Raw genomic sequence first — 19673 nt, 5'->3', positions numbered from 1 at the left:
CTTTTCTTTCTCTCTCTCTATCTCTCTCTCTCTCTCTCTCTCTCTCTCTCTCTCTCTCTCCTTTCTTCCTCTCTTCCTGAATTTTCTTCATAAAATGCATCTTTCTGTCCACAATTCATTGTAATACTTAGATCAAGAAAGCTCTGAAAACAGAAGCTTTTACCCATGTTTGTAGCGAAGCCATTTGGCAGCAAAAGCTGACATTAATCTTACTTGGTATAAATATTCACATACTTTGCCACAGACGTATTGATGTGTTTGCTAATGGAGTGCTGCCCCAGACCCTGCTGACGGTGCTGCTAAATAGACGGTGTCACGGCACAGCCCTCCCTGCAATCTGAAAAACGCTGGCTTCCAAGAATACATCTCACCACAATAGGTTTGTTTTTTCACTTTAAAAAAAATATGTTTGTATTGATTTTTACTTTTTTATTTTTTTAGAGAGAGGAAGGGAGAGGAAGAGAGAAATACTGATAGGCTGTCTCCGCATGTCCCTGGGGCATGTGCCCTGACCGGGAATCAAACCAGTGATGTTTGGGTGCATGGGTGGGACGACACTTAATCAACTGAGCCACACCGGCCAGGGCCACAATAGGTTTTAGACAGTTGCAGCCATTTTAGAGATATAGACAGAGAGACAGGTAGGTAAGTAGGTAAATAGAGAGATGAAAAACAAGAGACATAGACAAATAGCGAAAACGAAACAGAAGAATTGCCATGATCTCTCCACCCAGGTAAACTACTGACATAACAATAATACAGGAGAGTAACACATGTGTAAGGTAAGAAAAGACAAACAGTAGAGAAAGATGTAAATTGAAAAAGGAACGTAACACCGTCCCCGCGCGGTGCCTACACCACGGTAACCTTGGGTGACGGCTTCTGGTGGAAGCTGCGATGTGAGCCACTCCCCAGGCGACTCCCTGGAGGCCAGCGAGCCACCTCTGAAGGACCCACAGACACTTTGGTTCCGAGGTCAGCCAAAGTGGGACGGGCCAGCTCTCGGGCCAGAACACTTGGATGCTAGCCCCTTGCTCTGTCCCCAGCTCTCGGGACCTTGGCTGAGCCCGTCCTCCTCTGGGACTCAGGATGCTTCTGTGCGAGCCAGGGAGGGGCTGGACTCTGACCCTGAGCAGTAAAGCAGAGGGTCATGGAGTGTCCTGTCCGTGACAAGGTTCCAACACCGTGGCTCCAGGGTCACCCCTCTCTGTCCCTGTTTACAGGAACTTTAGCTGCGTGTGAGCAAGCACAGCTGCTTCCTGCTGCGGCTACGGGGACCTCCTCCCGGGCAGGCACTATGGCGGCCTTCCTGTCCCTCTGCGGACAGAAGGGCCCACTCACCAGTCGATGCCTTTGTGATAGTTTTGGCCGTTAAAAAACTGGATCTCCTCGAAGGTCTCTGAGCTGGGGTAGTTGCTGCTGAGGTCGGGGTGCATGCCCAGGAACAGGTAGAGGGCCGTGGTGCCTGCGGGACGGAAGGAGGCTGAGACCAGGGCCCAGCCCGGAGCCTGCAATCCTGGGGTCTGGTTCTAGCTCTCCCCTGGGCACTGCGAGATCCTGGGGAAGTCCCTTCCCTTCTCTGGGGCTTAGTCTCCACATCTATACAGTGAAGGAATTACACTAAACCTGGGGTGGCAAATACATGGCATGCGTGTGAGCACCCCAACTCCTGCACCCACTGCAGACATCACTCACCCGCCACAGCATTCTCATCCCTAAACGAGGACTGGAACTCAGAATCTTTCTCACCATGTACCCCAGCAGCCACACCCAACTCAGGACAGGCTCCTCCTAATCCCAGAACTAGGTCTAGGATTATGTTGGGCCCTTCTGGCCCTGGGCCTCTGTTCTCCCTGGCACTTGGGAGGAGCTCAGAGAAAAGGGCGCTCCAGACCCTCCAGGCTGTTGCTGTGAAATTCTTGAAGGGCTACAAAATCTGGCTCCAGGCGTCTTCTCCTGGGTGCCCTCACTCATGCCCCTCCCCTATTTGACAACACAGGACCTAGCCCTCCTCCTTCAGAGAGCTCACTCCTTCTTGTGTGTGAGCCTATGGTTACACGCTGCAATGAGAGGCCCCAGCAGAGAAGGAGACTTTAGACTCTGGTGATTAAGAGTGTATGTTCTGGACCTGACCCGTTTTGCTCAGTGGATAGAGCGTCGGCCTGCGGACTGAAGAGTCCCAGGTTCGATTCCGGTCAAGGGCATGTACCTTGGTTGCAGGCACATCCCCAGTAGAAGGTGTGCAGGAGGCAGCTGATCGATGTTTCTCTCTCATCGATGTTTCTAACTCTCTATCTCTCTCCCTTCCTCTCTGTAAAAAATCAGTAAAATATATTTTTTTAAAAAAGTGTATGTTCTGGCCCTGGTCAGTGTTTCTCGGTGGTTACAGTGTTGGCCCGAGAACCAAAGGGTCCCTGGTTCAATGGTTCAATTCCAGTCAAGGGCACGTACCTGGGATGCAGGTTCCCTGCCCCGATTGGGGCTCATGCAGGAAGCAACCAATTGATGTGGCTCTTTCACATTGATGTTTCTCTTTCTCTCTCTCTCTGTCTCTCTCTCTCTCTCCTCTCTCATCCTCTTCTCCTCCCATCTACTTTCTCTAAAATCAATGGAAAAAATATCCTCTAATGAAGATTAACAAAACAAAACAAAAAAGAGTGTATGTTCTAGGTTCACAGAGGCCAGGGTTCAAGGCCTAGATTTGCCATTTCCTAGCTGACTGTGTTAGAGGAAGTCACTTAACTTCTCTGAGTCCTGAGTTTTTTGCTATAAGATGAGGGTACATGTTTGTGTCTTAGAGAGTGTGGATGGCAGATACTTAGCCATCGTGTCACCACTTCCTCCTGCACCTCTGGCAGACATGGCCAACTGATCACATGACTAACTGATCGCAGTCCTCTCTGCACTGAACTGGTTTTGCCTGGCATTGCTCGAACTTGCTGAGCAGCTGATCCGGGCTTCTCTGCTTAGACTGGAGACTCCCAGGACACAGGGAGAGCTCCCTGAGGCTGCGGGGGTTCTGGACAGATTGAAGAATTACATGCCCACCCCACCCTCCACCCTGCTCCCACTGCCACATTGACAGGCAATTCCTATTCACCCCAACTTCACTCCTACTTCCTGGGAAAGAGGGGGCAGGTTATGGGGGAATGGGACCAGGGCAAGGTAGTCTCCAGGGTTCCATGCTGAGACAGTAGGCGATGGGGGAGGGGGGGGCTAGTCAAGAGAGAAGAGACCTGCCTGTTTTCTGGGGGCCAATGATGAGGAGTTTGGGGAAGCGGTCACATGTCTTCTCCTTGGACCAGATGTCTTTGTGGCGTTTGTCCTCGCAGGGGTCCTAAAACAACAGTGGAAGGGATGTCAGGGGGGCCAAGAACCCAATGAATGGGCCCCATGGCACGTGGATTTGTGGCTCTTACACCCCGACTGACGGCTTTACTATGAGTCCTTGTCACATCCCCACCTCGGGACACTGGGCAGGCAGGGGCCATTTCTGGTCAGTCCTAGCAAAATGCTCAGCCCAGTGTTTGTCATACAAAGGGAATTCACAAGGGGTTGTTGAATTTAGCTGCCTGAGATGTGTCTGAACCAGGGGTCAAAAACTTTTACTATAAGTTTAGTAAATCTTCTGAAATGTTAGCAAATATTTTAGGCTCGGAGCCTATCCCGTCTCTGTGGCAGCTAGTCAGCTCCACTGTGCAGCGTGAAGGCAGTCGCAGGCAGTACATACAGGACTGGGCGCGGCTGGGTCCCAGGAAGACGATAAAAATAGACCAGGGCCAAAGTCTGTGGACCTCTGCTCCGAACTATGAGCATGTCATCAAGTCCAGCTTCTGTTTCTAGTTTTTGACAGTCCCCAGGGGCAGGCTTCCCCGAGAATGGTCTCCCTCCACCCTCCCATCAGCCCCTTTCCCATGGCTCAGGGCCTGCTGGAGTGAGGAGGGCAGGGAGGACTAAGAGTCTAGCTGGGCTGGCAGATGCTTTCTATACTTCCTCTGTATCATATTCACTTACGATTGTACTGCTGTTTTTTCAGAAGCTGTGTGTGAGTGTGCATGCCTGTAGGTCTGTGTGGGAGGTGGACACGTATGTGCATGAGAACAAGTGAGTCAGCCCATGCTGAGAGCAAATGTGCACCTGAGTTTATACTCAAGAGTCTGAGGGTGTGAGGTTGAGCCCTGCCCACGTCTGAAGCTTGAGCCTGTGAGCAGTGGGCATTCCCTCCCTGAGACAAGGCCTCCAAGCGCCCCCCTCTCACCCACCTGCCAGAGCGGGTCCTTCTCTTCGGAGAAGATCTGGAAGTACTTCTGGGCCAGCTGCACAGGGGGCAGCGTCTGCAGCCGGAGGTTGGTCCAAGAGTGCAGGAAGCGCACCAGGTGCTTAAAGGTGTACAGGCCCAGGCGGTCATTCCCGTAGTTGGACAGGTGCGTCATGAAGATGCTAATCTGCTCCAGGAGGGGGGAGCAGGGGAAGAGGCAGGGGCTGGTCAGCCTCTGAGCCACCGTCACCCACTTCTGACCTTTGGGTCTTGCTTCAGCTTAAAGGGCCACTCGATAACCAGCCCAAGGTTCACTGGGGCCATCCACAGTCTCGCTGTGTGACCTGGGGCTGGGCACTGCCAGGTGAATGCAGATCTGACTGACCAACTACTACAGCCCCGAGATGGAAGCTGACCTTTCTGGGTGTTCTGTTTCATGTTTTTGGCGGGGTGGTGGTGCATGGAAGATAAGGTAATACTTAGGTATCCCATAAAGCTAAATAGTACCACCACTTGATATCTATTTAACATCTTGATATCTATATTAAAGCACAAATTATTATTTCCACTTTACAGATAAGGAAAGACAGGCCCAGAAAGTCCAGGTAAATAGTTTACACTGTATGTATTATACATAGTTTACATATTGTTTACTATGTACATTAACATATACTTATATATTTATACACTCACACCAAGACTGGAGAGAGAACGTGGTTTAGAATGCTAACACTACTCTACTGAAGTGCGATATTATAAAAGGAAGAAAAGCTCGGATTCCCTGCACAGGCCATGCTGCGAGCAGGGACAGAGCAGAGGCTGGAGAGTGGGTTTCCCAATTCCCGGCCCTCACACCCGCTCTACCCCCTGCTCCCAGGCCCGAGGAGGCCTGCCTCAGGCAGACAGGCACCGCAGCCCACCTCCCCGCCAGCCGAGGCGGAGGAGCACTCACGGGATTGAGGAGCACGGTGAGGAAGAGCTCGCCCCCGTTGATGATCTTGTCCAGCTCGCTGGAGCCACCAGGGTACTCGCTGTAGAAGATGGTGTGTGTGAAGAGGCCGCAGGTCTGCCGCGGGAGGACCTGGGGGTGGGGACGGAGAGGAGCTCTGGCACCTCCAGGCATGGATGGAGGAGGGAGGACCCCTCCTAAGAGCAGCCAGGGTGTTTATTATCTGTCTCCTCCCATGAAACTGTGGGCTCCAAGAAAGCAGAGAACTCATCTGTCTTGTCACCACCTCATCCTGCAGTTAATTCAAGGGCCTGGTACTGAGGGGGTTGGTAGGTTGGTGGAGGGTGGATGGATGGATGGATGGATGGATAACGGATGGATGAACCTGGCCTCCCCACAGCTGCCCCATCTGGGCTGACAATTCATCCTTTCAGCAGTTCAGGCCAAAAACTCTGGAGTCATCCTGGACTCATCTTTCTCCCACACCCGGAGAGGAGCTCTGGCACCTCCAGGCATGGATGGAGGAGGGAGGACCCCTCCTAAGAGCAGCCAGGGTGTTTATTATCTGTCTCCTCCCATGAAACTGTGGGCTCCAAGAAAGCAGAGAACTCATCTGTCTTGTCACCACCTCATCCTGCAGTTAATTCAAGGGCCTGGTACTGAGGGGGTTGGTGGGTTGGTGGAGGGTGGATGGATGGATGGATGGATGGATGGATAACGGATGGATGAACCTGGCCTCCCCACAGCTGCCCCATCTGGGCTGACAATTCATCCTTTCAGCAGTTCAGGCCAAAAACTCTGGAGTCATCCTGGACTCATCTTTCTCCCACACCCGACATCCAACTCATCAGCAGACCCTGCTGGCTCTAACTCCTAAGTAAGTCCAGAACCGTCCCAACATGGCCCCCTGTCCAAGCCACCACCATCTCTTGTCTGGAAGCCTGCACCTAACTGATCTGCAGCCTCCCACTTTGTCCCCAACAGTCTCTGCTCCACACAGCAGCTAAAATGATGGAAACCCTTTTAAAATATGTCAGATACTAACAGCTCACCAAAGCGGTGCTTTGAAGGAGTGTATGCACACCGCCTGCTGGCTGAGGGGCCCACTCACCATGATGCCGTTGTGGACGAAGCCACGGCGGTAGCGGGCCGGCTTCAGGTGGGGGTACTCCTCCGTGCTGGTCACTCGGATGTTCCACACCTGCTTCCAGGCCTCGTACAGCTGCACGTGCACAGGGTACACCCCCGAGTGGTGGGGCGCCACTGCGTACCCCATGTCTGTGGGAATGCCGTGCTCCTGGGGAGAGGAGGGCCAGGGCAGGGTGAGCGGGGGCCCATCCCCTCTGGGCCTCATTTCCCTTTGCAGAATGGGACAGAGAAATCAGCGGCTAGAGCAGCAGGGCCGTGGGCCCAAGCCCTCGTGGTACAGAAGGGGAAGGGGGCCCAGGAGGGAAGGGGATGTGCTCAGAGTCTCCACGCAAGGGACCGGCTGAGCTGGGATTCTAACTCTCGGCCCAGTGTCGTGCCCTCCAGCACCCAGGAGAGAGGAACAAAATGGGGCTTTTTCTGCCAACCTGGGCTTGGAACTGGCTGTGGCCCAGGCAGAACTAGCACCGGCCTCGGCCTCGTGCCCTCCTGGCTGAGGGAGCCCCCCATCCTAGCCTGAAAGGAAGAGCCTGGGCTCAGGAAACAAACGGGCCTGGGGTGAAGTCTCACTAGCTGGTGTGGCCGCCCTGCGCTTTAGTTTCTTGTCTAACAGGAGGCTACCAATACCCGCCTCTTGGGGTCTCTGTGAGGCTTCCATGCGACAGGGGCTACAAAGATGTTAAATGAGGAGCTGTCAGACCGAACTGTGAAAGCAGCCAGAGGCCCACCGTTGGCCCCCAGCCCAGCCCCTAGCCCGCCCGGCTCTGCCCCAGAGGGAATCTTACTCACGACAGCGAACTTCTTGTTCAGGGCCATCTGCTCAGCCAGCACAGACTGGTTGTGGAAGAGGTGGGGCTGCATGTGGCTCCACATGTGGGGGAACCACCAGAACTCCTTCACGTAGGACAGCAGCAGGTCGTCCCCAGCATCCTCAGCATCAGTACCTGCAGCCGGAGCACAGGCAGCTCAGCCCGGCCACCTGCCTTGAGGTCCTCCAACCTGGGCAGGTGGACAGGATGGGAGGAGGCAACGCCACGCCCCTCAAGAGCTTGGAACCGTTGCCTGAGCTACAGCACAGGAGCAGACATTAACTATTTCTGTAATTTCTTAAAATCCAAGGACACCTTAAGCAGAAATAGTAATCATTGTAAAAGGTGGGGTAGAGGGGGTGACAAGAGGGAGAACTTCCCCAGAACAGCACAGCCTGCAGCCAGGGAGGCTCAGGGGGAGCCAAGACATGCTATTGCTGTCCCCAATGGCCTCTGCCTGGGGCTGTGACTGTTCTGTGAACTGTTGGCTGGGGGGATGGGAATGGGGGGTACAGGGATCAAATGTGCCCCTAATGTGGCCCATCAGACCACATGCTGCCCATGGCACAGTGCTCTGAGGGGCTGGATGTAACGACCCCTGGAGGTTGCTAGCGGGGCACAGCCGGGCCACTTACCTGTGTGGAAGAATTTCCCTGAGTAGCCCAGGTTGAAGGTGAAGTTTGGGATGTGTGTGCGCAGTTCATTCTGTGTATCAAACAGAGCCTAAGATGGGCAGAGGAGAAAGAAAGGGGTGAGGGGAGAGCCAGCAGCTCCCATTCCTCCCACGGAGGCCTGGAAGTGTCCTGCTGTCCCAGGACCGGCTAAAACGTCCGTGGGGCCCGGAGGAAATGAAAACGTGGGACTCTTACTCAAAATTAAGAATGACAGAAAGGCAGAGCAGAGCATTACACCTGTACGAGCCCTTCGGAGCACGGGGCCCTGAGTGGCTGCACGGGCCCCATGCCCCCAAAGCCAGTCCCGAGTGGCCACCCACACCAGGCTTCTGGCAACGGGAGTCCCAAACCCTAGGCTGGCTCTGCCGTGTCCTTGAGAGCTTCATAACTTCTCCCGGCCTCAGTTCCCCTCAAGGAATGGGGGCAATAGCATCTCCCTACGGGGCTCTTGGGAGAATTAAATAAGATTTTGCATGTTGAACTGTCTGACATTTGGTAAATGGTGAAGTCGTATGTCTGTCTATGTCACTGCCACTGTAAGCCCCAGATCTTCACATGTCAAATGTGGAGGACTTCTCCTCACAGGGGAATGCAAGGCCAATGTCAAAGGACCATGACCTTTCCAACGATGTACTGGGCACCCAGCAAAGCAATGTTCCCAGGCATGGCACGCCCAGTGCTTTGCAAGTCAATGAAGGGTTGTTGACACTTCTGAAACAAACCTACAGTTGTACTCTGGGATCAAGACTCGAAAAAAACATCCTTGCATGACACACAAGGCTATCCAAGAGCCTGCTATCCAAACACTGCAGACTCCATGTCCTGGCCCCCTGGGCCGCCACCGGCATCTTACCATGGCCACACACTGCCTGGTGGACACGCACACTCCAGCCGGGTGGCCTTGGGTGAGTTACTTCATTTCTCTGAGCCTCAGTGCCCTGCTCTGTAAAATGGGACTTACGACAAGGCCCACCACACAAGGCTGCTGTGAGGGTCCGATTAGGCGACACACAGAAGGCCTGAGCCTAAGCCTTGCCCTCGCCAAGCCCTGCATAAGCAGCTGTTGTTGGCGTTATTTAAATTGCACTGACAGCCAGTACTGCCCCAGTCTCTGACAGAAAGGCTCAGTGCAGCCCGTGCTTGGGATTAAAGAAAAAAACCCACTCTGTCCTTTTTGACTCACAAGGACATTTAAGGCCAACGGGACCCTGGCTGGCGAAGCGTGGTGCAGTCTGCACTGAGCTAAGCGAACGGCAGAGGGCGCTTCTGTTCGTATTTTTTACAGAAATGGCTCCAGACTGCTAGCATTCCTCCCACTCTAAAATAGGGAAAATAAGGACAAGGCAGGGGGCAACCCCAGATTCAAGGGGATACAGTGAGCCTGGAGCCTGGTTGCCACATGAGGTCAACCCCGGACAGGCAGCGAAGACCCAGGTTACATGGGAGAGAGCAAGGTTGGGCCATCAGAAGCCCGTCCTAAGAAATCTCAGGAGGAAACACGATTCATAAAGCAGACCAAAGCAATGCTGCCCTGTCCCAGGAGGCGGGAGCCGGGAGGGCTCAGAGCCTGGCTGTCTGCACCCGCCTCACGCCTCACCCCAGCCCCTCTGTGAAAGCCTAGGATGTCAGAAAATAGCCTGAAACCCTCCCGTCCACCCATCTTGTCACTTTGTAGCTGAGGCTCAGAGATGGGAAGGGACCTGCCCGAGTCACCCAGTGAGGGTCAAATTGGAACTTGGAGCCAAATCTTGATTCCCGAGACAGTGCCTACTCCCTACACCATCTGCTCTGCCCTTGTAGGGAGGCGAGAGGAAGAGTAGAGAATTTACTCTTGACCAAGGCAGGAGCGTGACCCCCCACCCCAGCCTTCCTTCCAGGCCCAGGGCCAATCCCAACAGTGATATCAGAGGATGGAGACAGCAGGTGAAAAGCATTCCTCTTGGAAGTCTCTTTTCCAATCCTCCTCCCAACATCAAAAGGAGTCTCGGTTTGGCGCTAATATGTCTCTGACACTTGCTAATCCGTAGAAGAGCGACAGGCGGCCAGAGGCAGCAGTATCTCAGCAGAATTTAATCCCGGCTTTGTTTTCACTGGAGCTATTGTTATGGTTGCCCTCTATTCACCGCAACCGACACTGATTCCCCATTTCTCACTAGTGAGGGCCTTTCCTTCGTAAATAACTTTGAGTAAAATAGCGAGTAGATGAAAACTCTAAGACTGCACGATGGTCTTAATGTGCTGGCTTCTCTTTAGTAGTGAGCCGTTTGTAAAACTTCCTGGTTTGCAAACCGCTTGTACAGAGAGTTTAGTTTGGTAAACACACTTTGAATTAAACACATGCATTCCACTGTCTACACAGACCTCAGTTGAAATATGCCTTGTGTATGACTCCAGCTCTAGCTCTTGTTTAAGGAGTTTGTAGGAACTCTGGGACTGACATATAAACATTTCTGAGAGTTAAAAATCATGTTTGGATTACAAGGCGGGTGAACGACCCTGCCCAGCTCCCATCTGTGTCTCCGTGGCTGGGTCTCTTCCTCCAGATACATTCTTGAGCTCCACACTCCAGATGCAAATTCCTCTATAGTCAATACTTCGACATAGTTTTAAATGACACTGGCTTCAAATAAGGCAACTAATAAAGCCAACTGGCCAAGGGAGGGCCTAACAGTGCAGGGGAGATGCAGACAGCCAAGTCCTGACTGAGTACAGGAAGGTGTGCAGGTCGGCCGGCCCCCCTCCCCGGGCTGGTACCCAGGCCCTACCTTCACGTCCTCCACCTTCATGCGCGTGCCCTCCTTGCCCACAAAGATGTCGTCGATGTCCACTAGGATGTAGCGGTCCAAAGGCAGCGAGAGGCGCTTGCCGGTGAGGAAGGCCACAGCGTCCACGAAGACGAGCTTGTGCAGCCAGAAGTTGAGGTTGTTGCCGAAGAGCACGCGCTGGATGCCGTCATGGAGGCCCAGGTCCTGGACCACGGTGGTGTGCAGCGCGGCGTGCAGGCTGGCGTCCGCGCCCAGGTGCGGCATGGACTCAGAGGAGCGCGTCTTGGCCAGCAGCACTGGCTCGTAGGTGGAGTGGTTGGACTGGAACACGGTCCAGTCCTCGCCGGGCAGCATACCCTTCTCCACCTCGCTGGGCCGCGTCACGTAGAGCAGCGGGGACCTGGGGTTGATGCTGCAGTCCTTCAGGCCCAGGTTTGAGTGCAGGAACAGGGGGAAGCCTTTGAGCTGCGCACTCAGCAGGCTGTTCTCGTTGGCCTGCAGTCGGGGTGAGGCAGGGAGGGGGAAACAGAGCCATCATGTCCAGAACCCTAAGGGACCACAGAATCTCAAGTGTGCAATAACAGTAATGTCACTCACCTTCCGGGGGGCTTACCACGCATACCTCTGGCCCTGTGCTAACCGGGCCACGCAAACTCAGCTTCACCTGTCACAATAATATACTAGCTAACTCATATGCTGTCCTTACCGGAGCCAGGCACTGGGTTCAAGCGCTTTGTATGAGGGTTGCTAGTAATCCTCAGTGACCCCCACCGTGGTGGAGGCATTGCTATCATTCCCATTTTACAGATGAGGAGAACGAGGCTCAGAGAGGCTAGGTAACTTGCCCAAAACCACAGAGAGAGAGGTCCAGCAGTGAGAGTATGGACTCTACCAGCAGAATGCCTGGCCCTGGGCAAATTATGTAACCTCTCTGCCTCAGTTCCTCTGCTGTAAAATGTGCCTGAGAATTCGGTAAGTAGCTCATGAGGTGGTGGAGGAGGATAGTGTAATGCTGGCAGAAGTGCTTAGAACAGGGCTGGCGGCATCAGCAATTGCTCACTCAGTCCTCACATGAGCCTCAGGAGGTGAGGAAACCGGCTTTGAGGGGAGTGCGGCCCTCAGTCACACAGTGGTCAGGAGGAGCCAGTTTGTAGCCGATGGTCTAGTTCCGGAGCCCATACACCTGACCACCAGGCTGTTCCTGGGGGTTTCCAAACTGCTTTGGCCACACAAACCTTTCTACAGGGGAAATCTGAGGTGATGCCAATGTAGACGAGATCAAAGAGGAGGTATCTACTGGGGGTGCAGACACTCTACCCCATAGATCTCCCAACCCCCATATATCCCCAGTACCCTCAAGGCCATCCCCTCACAGGAACCCAACTCCCCATACCTCCCTTCTCCTCCCAGGGTGTGCTGCTGCCCAGCTTCCTGGGGACCTTCAGACAGTACCCTCAACTCCCACTTCTCCTCTTCCCTAGGCTCACAACCCTGCTCCTACACACCCTCTCTCACCCTCCCAGCCACCTGCCTCTGGATATGGTATAATTTGTCCTTGTCTCTGTGCCATTCTGTCTTCTTGGCCTGGAAAACTCCTGCTCATCCTTTAAAACCCAATGCATATACCCTCTTCTCTGCGCTGGCCTTCCTGGGACCATGTTAAAGCCTCAGCTATAGCACTTTTTACCTTGGCTGCTGCATTTATGTTGAGGGTCTCTCTCCCACCAGTCTGTACCCTCTTGAGGACATGGGCTATGTCATTTCCAGCATAGGCTTGACACCCCGAGGGAGTGAACACATATTTGATGAGTAACTGAATTTTTAAAAATGACAGAGGAATAGACAGCTCTCCAGTACCTGGCACATGCCAGCTGTTCAGTACAGGTTTCACCTGTTCATTTCCTAGCTATTCACCATGCCAGACACGGTGTTTAGTGTCAGGGATGCAGTGAGGAAAAACAGGGTCCTTGCCCTCATGAACCTTCAAGTTGAGCAAGGAAGAGAGACAGCAACCAAATCGCAGAAATAAATATAAAACTTCAATGAGGCACATGTTGCAAGAGGAGGTGCATCATTCTAGAATAGTGGATGACTGGCGTAGTCAACCAGGGAAGGCCTCCTGGAGAAAGGGACTCAAAGGAATAAGCATCAACAAGGGGAGAGGGAGAGGCCCAGTTCTAAGAACAGCAAGTGCTAAGGCCCTGAGGCAGGAGAGGGCTCAGCACAGTCAAGGAATGGCAAGAGGACAACAGAGTGATCAAGAGAGGAAAGAAGAGGAGACAGAAAGGTCAGCTAGAGCCAGACTGCAGGACCATGAAGGTTGGGGGTGGCAGTGGGAAGCCATCAAAGACTCCATCAGAGCGTTTTGAACAGAGGGATGACAGGTTCCATTTGCATTTTACAAAGACCCATCTGGCTGCTGTGTGGAGAATGAGTGGGATGGGGCAAAGCAACAGTGGACAACGGGCACCAGGGAGGCTAGAGAGGGAGGCGGGTGGTGCCTAGGGCCGCCCTGGAGAGCTGGCCAGGTGAGCACTGCACCAGGGCACCCGCTGAGCCCCAGGGTAGAATTGCATCTGCCCACAAAGGTGCCTCTTACTCTCCTTCACGCAGGAGGGCTTTTTCTAATTCCCACAAAGGCTCTGCAGGGCCCTGGCCTTGTAAACCGCGATAGGAGCCGAATTTGATGTTATCAGTTACCAGGAGTACCTGCCAACTGCCCACTCTGTCCCAAGCCTCAATGCAGAGCGCCCCGCCCTGAGAGGCCACCTCTCCCAACCCCAGTCTCCCACCACCCTGTAAGCCAGCACGGGTCAAAGATGAGAACTGTGTTTCAGGCCCTGTCCCTCACCTGCTGTGGCCTGGGAGGTCACACTGGACCACAGGCACTGGGGGATCCCATTTCAAAGCCCCGACCCTGAGCTGACTGCCAGGCGCTGGCAGCTCAGCCAGCTGCCCAGCTGGAAGACACTGAAGAAGGGGAAAAGCCAAGTTGCTGACTGTCCACTCTGTCAGCAATGAAAGGAACCAGTAGGGAAGGGAATGGAGAGTAAGCCTCGCATCACAGAGACTGACCCCCAGGGCAGGCCTCGCCCCGCAGGAGGGGAACCCCTCCTGTCCCTCAGCACTAAAGACCCACTCAGGAGACACCGAGTCTTCCAATGAGGCCATCCAGGCAGCGGAAGGAAGCCCTGGTCCAGGCACTGGGAAGCCCAGTACAGACTTCATGACTGGCTGATGACCTTGGGAACCCCATGTGTCCTCTCCAGGCCTCGCGTCAGCTTGTTCTGGGTTAGAAGCCAGGAGTGTGGTTGTCAAATCTTGGCTCTGACTTACTGGCTGTGTCATCCTAGAAAGTCATTTAACTTTTTAAAAAAATATATGTTTCTATTGATTTTAGAGAGAGAGAAGGAAGATGGAAAGAGAAACATTGATGAGAGAGAAACATCTATAGGCTGCCTGCTGCACTTCCCCTACTGGGAATCGAGCCCGAAACCTGGATATATGCCCTGACCAGGAATTGAACCAGCGACTTCTCAGTGCATGGGACAATGCTCAACCAACTGAGCCACACCAGCCGGGCCACTTAATTTACTTCCTTACCTGCAAAGGAAGTGTCTGCTTCACAGGGCAGTTGTGAGAGTTACGCATGGTAAGGCAAGCAAAGCAATGAACTCAGTGTCTGGCATGCAGTCAGTGTGCAAAAAAAGGTCGGGCAGCCCTTGTCAGTGCCAGGAACTGGGACTGCCGATGAAGACCTGCTCCACCTTAAGGCCCTCTCGTGAGCACAGGGCTCAGAGACATAAGACTAAGTGCTTCCACCAGCTGTTTGCTAGACACAGAAATGACAAAGCATGACCGCTGCCATTGACTGGGTGGCCGCAGGCACCAGGCACTGTGCTGGAGTTGCCCACCCCGTCTTGCTTTGTCTTCAACATGGCCCAGTGAGGCAGGAGCTGTGATTGGCTCCACTTTACAGATGGCTTGAGTAGTACCCTGTCCAAGGTCACTCTGCTTTAAGTGTCAACAAGATATAATCAAGGGCCTGGACGTTTCTGCCCTTGCTCTCCTGCTGAACTGGGAATGCAGCACCAGTGGGAATTGGAAAATGAATCTCCAGATCCCTGGGGTCCACAAACCATGTGGGTTTGGCCAACCCAATGCACAGTGCTGAAGGTGGCCTTGCAGAAAGAGCCCCAAAAATGTATATCTTGGCCGACAGAGGGCGCCAGTAAGAGAAGAAAGTCACAGGTCTCTGATCAAAACCAAGTAGGGGTCTCCTGTTATTCAATAGGGTTGGAAGAGCAGGAAGACCTGGAATTGCCACTGACCCTACTAAGCACGTCCTTGCCCCTCGCAGGGCCTCATGTTCACCTGGAGAGCAAGGAACTGGGGCTAGATGGGATCCAAGTTCTCAGCTGTACCAACTGTGCCCAATGACAACAGTCCACTGCCTGGTTTCCAGAGACTGGGAGCTCTGTGCACTGGATGTGGCCTCTGATGCAAATTCTACTAAATAAATGGTATGAGGTTCCTGAACTCATTGCATGATGGTTGAGACTAAGGCCCATAGAGCCAGACACCTGGGTTCAAACCCTAGATCTGTACTCATTGGAGGTGTGCACATGGGCACATTTCTTCACCCCTCTTTGCCTCTATCTGCTTCCTCTTAAATCAGGAGGGTATCTACCTGGCTTGGAGGATGGTCTACGAGTGTTCAATGAGTTAATTCATGTGAAGCATATAGGACAGGCAGGGCATGGCTCCGGGTGAGCACTCGATAAATGTCAGGCCTGGGGCTCTGACTCGATCTTAATGAAGTCCATGGAAGGAAAGGGAACAGAGTCCAGGAGAAAAGAAGAGAGTCTGACTTTATGCCACTATAAAGCCATAAACCAGGTCAGCATTTCCCGGAGGGCGATCTGTGAGGAAAAGGGCTTTGTGATCAAGCCAGTTGGGGAACAAATCTCACCAGGTTGCTCTACTGCAGGACTTCTAAGAGCCTTCAATTCCTTGACCCACAAAACCTCAATGGGTGGCAGAGCGTCCTGCTGCATTAACGCATGTAAGAACACGCTGTGGAAACCCATCATGACGCCAGGCTCCTCCCAGCACAGGGGAGTCCACAAACGCGTGGGACGCATGGTCATCCAACAGTGGGCATGGGCTCCTTCCGAGCCACCTCCTGCTCCCCTCCCTGCTCACGCCAAGCAAGAGCCTGCTTCAGACCCATGCACTTACCCTCCCCTCTTCCGGGAAGGCCCCTGGCACAGAGCCACACAACTCCTTCCCTCACCTCCTTCCAGTCACTATGTCAAGGACAACTCCCCTGGCCATTCTATCAAAAACAGTCTCAACCGCCATACCCATCGCCCACTCTGCCCTTGGCCTGCGTTATTTCTTTGTGAAGGTCTCACCACCTGCCACAGGGTATGTTTATTTGTTCATTGTCTGTCACCCACCCCTCCTCACGGCAACGTCAGCTCCGTGACAGAGGGACCTTGCACATTTGATCACCACTGTGCCCAGTGCACAGCACAGGGCCTTGGACATGCTAAGTGCTCAGTAAATACTGACTGAATTAAGGAACAAATGCCCCCAAGCGCCCAGCTAGAGTCCCAACCAAAGTGTGCTTTCATCTGGCAGGTCAAAGTTCTTTGGCCAGAGCCTCTGGATGTCCATCCAGCTGTCCCCACCTGCCCCTCCCCAAGGACAGCTTCTCCAGGACATTGTCAACAAGGACTCTGACCCCAGCAGTCATTCTGGGTGCCCCACAGAGCCCAGAGCAGCTGGCCTGCCCACTGGGATTTCTTTTTCTTTCTCCCAATGCAAAATGGCTCCAATTCAGGAGGTGCATAAACCCCACACTCCACCACAGCCCAGAGGAAAGAGCCTGTGATCCAGAGCCCAAACTGTCTCAGTCTCAGTTCAAATCCTGGCTCTCCCACTTATAGGCTACACAGACACATATACATAACCTAACCCTCCTGAACCTTGGTTTGCGCATCTGCAAAATGGGGACGACATACCCATCCCTCAGGAGGCCTGCCACAACAGGTTTTGAGGGACCTAGCAGAGCATATCCTCTCCTACCCATCCCTGGGGCCTCCTTCAGGCAAGTACCTGCTATATGCCAAGTCCCATGCATGGCAGGCAATTCCCCTGCCATGTGCTCCTAATAAAAGCTAATCCTTAAAAAGCACCTACTAGGCACCAGGCACAGGGTGCCCCAAGTGCCTTACACACACTCATCCATTTAACCTTCACAAAAATCCTGGGAGGGAGGTGCTACCATGACACCCATTTTACAGATAAGAAAAGTCAGGCACTCAGCTAACAAGTGTGGAGATGGGATTCAAACTTAGCTGGAGCTCTTAACTGCTTGGGGACCCCGCTCCCTGCGTACCTTGAAGAAGCCGATGATGCCCACGCCGTAGGCCACACAGTACTTGTCCAGCAGCTCCCGGTTCCAGGCGTCCAGGTTCACGTACTTGAGGATGTTCTCATAGATGATGAGGGCGAAGCGGCCACGGCCCTTGTCAGTGAGTGTGGGCATATCCCCCTTGCCCGGTGCAATCTCTGTGCGGTACTTAAAGCGGCTCGACTCCAGGATGGCCACCACCTCCTGGCCCAGCTGTGAGTAGAGGCTCTCCACAAACACCAGCACCAGTGGGTCCGTACGGGAAGGGGTGGCCGCCTGCACAGGCTTGAGCGGCAGCAGGCGGCTGGGGGCAACAGGCGGCGGGTCCCCACAGTCAGGCTCGGGGGCGTCTGCCGAGGGCTCCAGGCCCCGCTTCCAGCCATATAGGTAGTAGGCGGAGACACAAACGCTGAACACGCAGAAGACAAACAGCAGGAAAAAGATGGCCTGTGGGGACACGTGCCGACACAGCCTGCGGAGGCGCGCCAGGGTGGGCATCCTGGTCTCTGAGACCTTGGCCACCAGAGGCCCGGCCTGCCCTGGCCACCCCAAGGCCCCACGCAGAAGGCGACACCGGAGTTGTCCACGGGCCAACAAGTTCACAGACAGTTAGCAAGCGAGGCCCTCAGCGGGCGGTGGGAGTGGAGGATCCGGGCCGCCGGCCCTTCCTCCCAGCCAGGGGCACCGTCCGCAGGCTGGTTGTGCTCCTTCCTTCCTCCTCGCCCCTTTATGTCACCATGGCAAACCCCCACGTGGTCCTGTGCACAGCAGAAGGGCGTCAGGGCCTCCTGGGGAGGCCGGGCGTCAGGCAGGAAGACACTGGGCAGGCCCGGGGATGCCACATGCTGCTGGCTTGGTGGGGCCCCCGGGGCCAAGGCTGTGGAGAGAAGTCAGAGAGTGAAGAGTCCGTGTGTGGGCTTTGGGGTTAATTTATGAGTGTTCAGGCCCAAGTTCAAGTACTGCTGCCTAACCTGGCTGAATGATCTGCGAGAGCTCCTTAATCTCTTGGAGCCTCAGTTTCCCCATGTGCGAAAAGGGACTGCCGGTGGGACCCAGCTCACAAGACAGGCTGGGGGATTAAGTCCAACAAGGTGTGTACATGGCTGACAGCAGCACCCAGCGTCTGGTGTCTACAATGGCAGTTGCTATTTGTTATAGTCGTTGGAGTCAGAGACTAGACCAAGAAAACGCCAGGAGTGGGAAGAAGTGAGACAGTAGACACTTCCCAGGCCTGGGAGCTGGAGGTGGAATTCTAAGTCACACTCGAACACCACGTCCTCACTGTCTCTCTCTCAATGACCTGCAATGCTCCTCCCCTCCCCCATTTCTCTGAATGGGCCCAGCAGCCCCATCCGACAGATGAAAAGGCTGAGGCTCAGGCAGAGCAGCCAAGCCAGGGCTGTGAGGCACGGGCGGCTGAGCTGTGCTGGAAGGGCCCTCTCAAGCATCAGTGACCTCATCTGTGAAATGAGCACCCCTGGGCCGCAGGGCCGGGGCTCAGGGAGGACTGAGTGAATCAGCCCAGGAGCTTGGCACCAGCAATAGCTCAGAAATGGCAGCTGTCACTATTTGCCCCAACGCAACAGGCATCTTCCATCCTCAGGGCTCATGCCACACATGTACACAGACCAGGATCCCGAGCTTGTCGAGGGAAGGTGGGCAGGGCCCCAGGCAGCCAGAACTTGGGTTCCAGTCTCCCCCACAGCCAACCCCTGACAGGCATACTGCCTGTATGGGTTTCTCTGGAGAGTTGATGAGACCACCCGCCCATACTAAGGCCCCAATTCCATCACCCCAAATAGCATCCCCCCACACACAGCCCTCTAGTCTCCCTTCAACATGAGTGGAAGCAGCTGCTGAAGGCTAGCAGGAGAGTTCCCCAGGGCGCTGGGCGTCGGGACAGGGACAGAGGTGCAAGGGCCTGGGCTGGTGCAGCCGGGGAGGGAATGTAAGCCTAGACATAGACTTGGGGGTGAATATCTTCGAAGTCCCTCCCCAGCTCCAAGGCAATCCAGGGTGTTCCACATGGGTACGACATGCCCTGCCAGAGAACTTCTAGGAACTCATACTAGGAACTTATCCTTAATGGCAAAGTATATAAAGATTTCCCCGAAAAAATATGCCCCCAGTGCTATTTATAACAGCAAAGATGCCGTTTACAAAAGCAAATGCCCAACAACAGGGGACTGTCTTTGGCAATTACAGCGCAAGCATGTGATGGCATCCTAGGCAGCCATTTACAAGACGTCAAAGAACATTTACTGACACAGCAATAGAATTACCATATAGATTGTTAAAGTGGAAAACTTGTATAAAACAGTATGCATTGTCATACTTTGGGTAAAAAATTTTATGCATAGGCTAGAAACTGGTACTAAATCAAAAAAAAATGTTAACAATGATTATCTCGGAGGGGTTTTTATTTTCTTCCTTTTGTTCGTTTCCTAAATTTCCTATAATAATCATTTGGTATTTTTGTGAAAATAAGAAAATAAATGTTTTCAAAAGATATGCTCATAGACTGACAGATCTCAGCGGGAAGAGAGGAGAGGGGTTGGGAAGAGATTAACCAAAGATCTTCTATGCATATATGCATAGCCCATGGACACCGACAATAGTGTGCTGAAGGCCTGGGGTGGGGCCGGAGCTGG

At 53.7% G+C, this 19673-nt stretch overlaps 1 protein-coding gene across 5 annotated transcripts in view; it reads right to left on the bottom strand.

The window, feature by feature from the left end:
* Positions 1–19673, bottom strand: part of NDST1 (N-deacetylase/N-sulfotransferase (heparan glucosaminyl) 1) — a 54155-nt gene that overhangs the window by 8480 nt on the left and 26002 nt on the right. For all 5 annotated transcript variants that reach the window (XM_014543098.1, XM_014543096.1, XM_014543099.1 and 2 more), the window contains 9 exons: positions 17008–17899; positions 10602–11096; positions 7798–7885; positions 7143–7297; positions 6319–6504; positions 5211–5339; positions 4263–4445; positions 3241–3337; positions 1342–1465 (listed from right to left, as the gene is read on the bottom strand). In XM_014543098.1, coding sequence (XP_014398584.1) covers positions 1342–1465; positions 3241–3337; positions 4263–4445; positions 5211–5339; positions 6319–6504; positions 7143–7297; positions 7798–7885; positions 10602–11096; positions 17008–17520 — 1970 coding nt within the window. In that variant the 5' untranslated portion in view covers positions 17521–17899. The remainder of the gene's footprint in view (positions 1–1341; positions 1466–3240; positions 3338–4262; positions 4446–5210; positions 5340–6318; positions 6505–7142; positions 7298–7797; positions 7886–10601; positions 11097–17007; positions 17900–19673) is intronic.

Source organism: Myotis brandtii, unplaced genomic scaffold (assembly GCF_000412655.1).
Source record: "Myotis brandtii unplaced genomic scaffold, ASM41265v1 scaffold32, whole genome shotgun sequence".
Classification (NCBI taxonomy): domain Eukaryota; kingdom Metazoa; phylum Chordata; class Mammalia; order Chiroptera; family Vespertilionidae; genus Myotis; species Myotis brandtii.
This window is presented reverse-complemented; position numbering and strand designations above follow the sequence as displayed.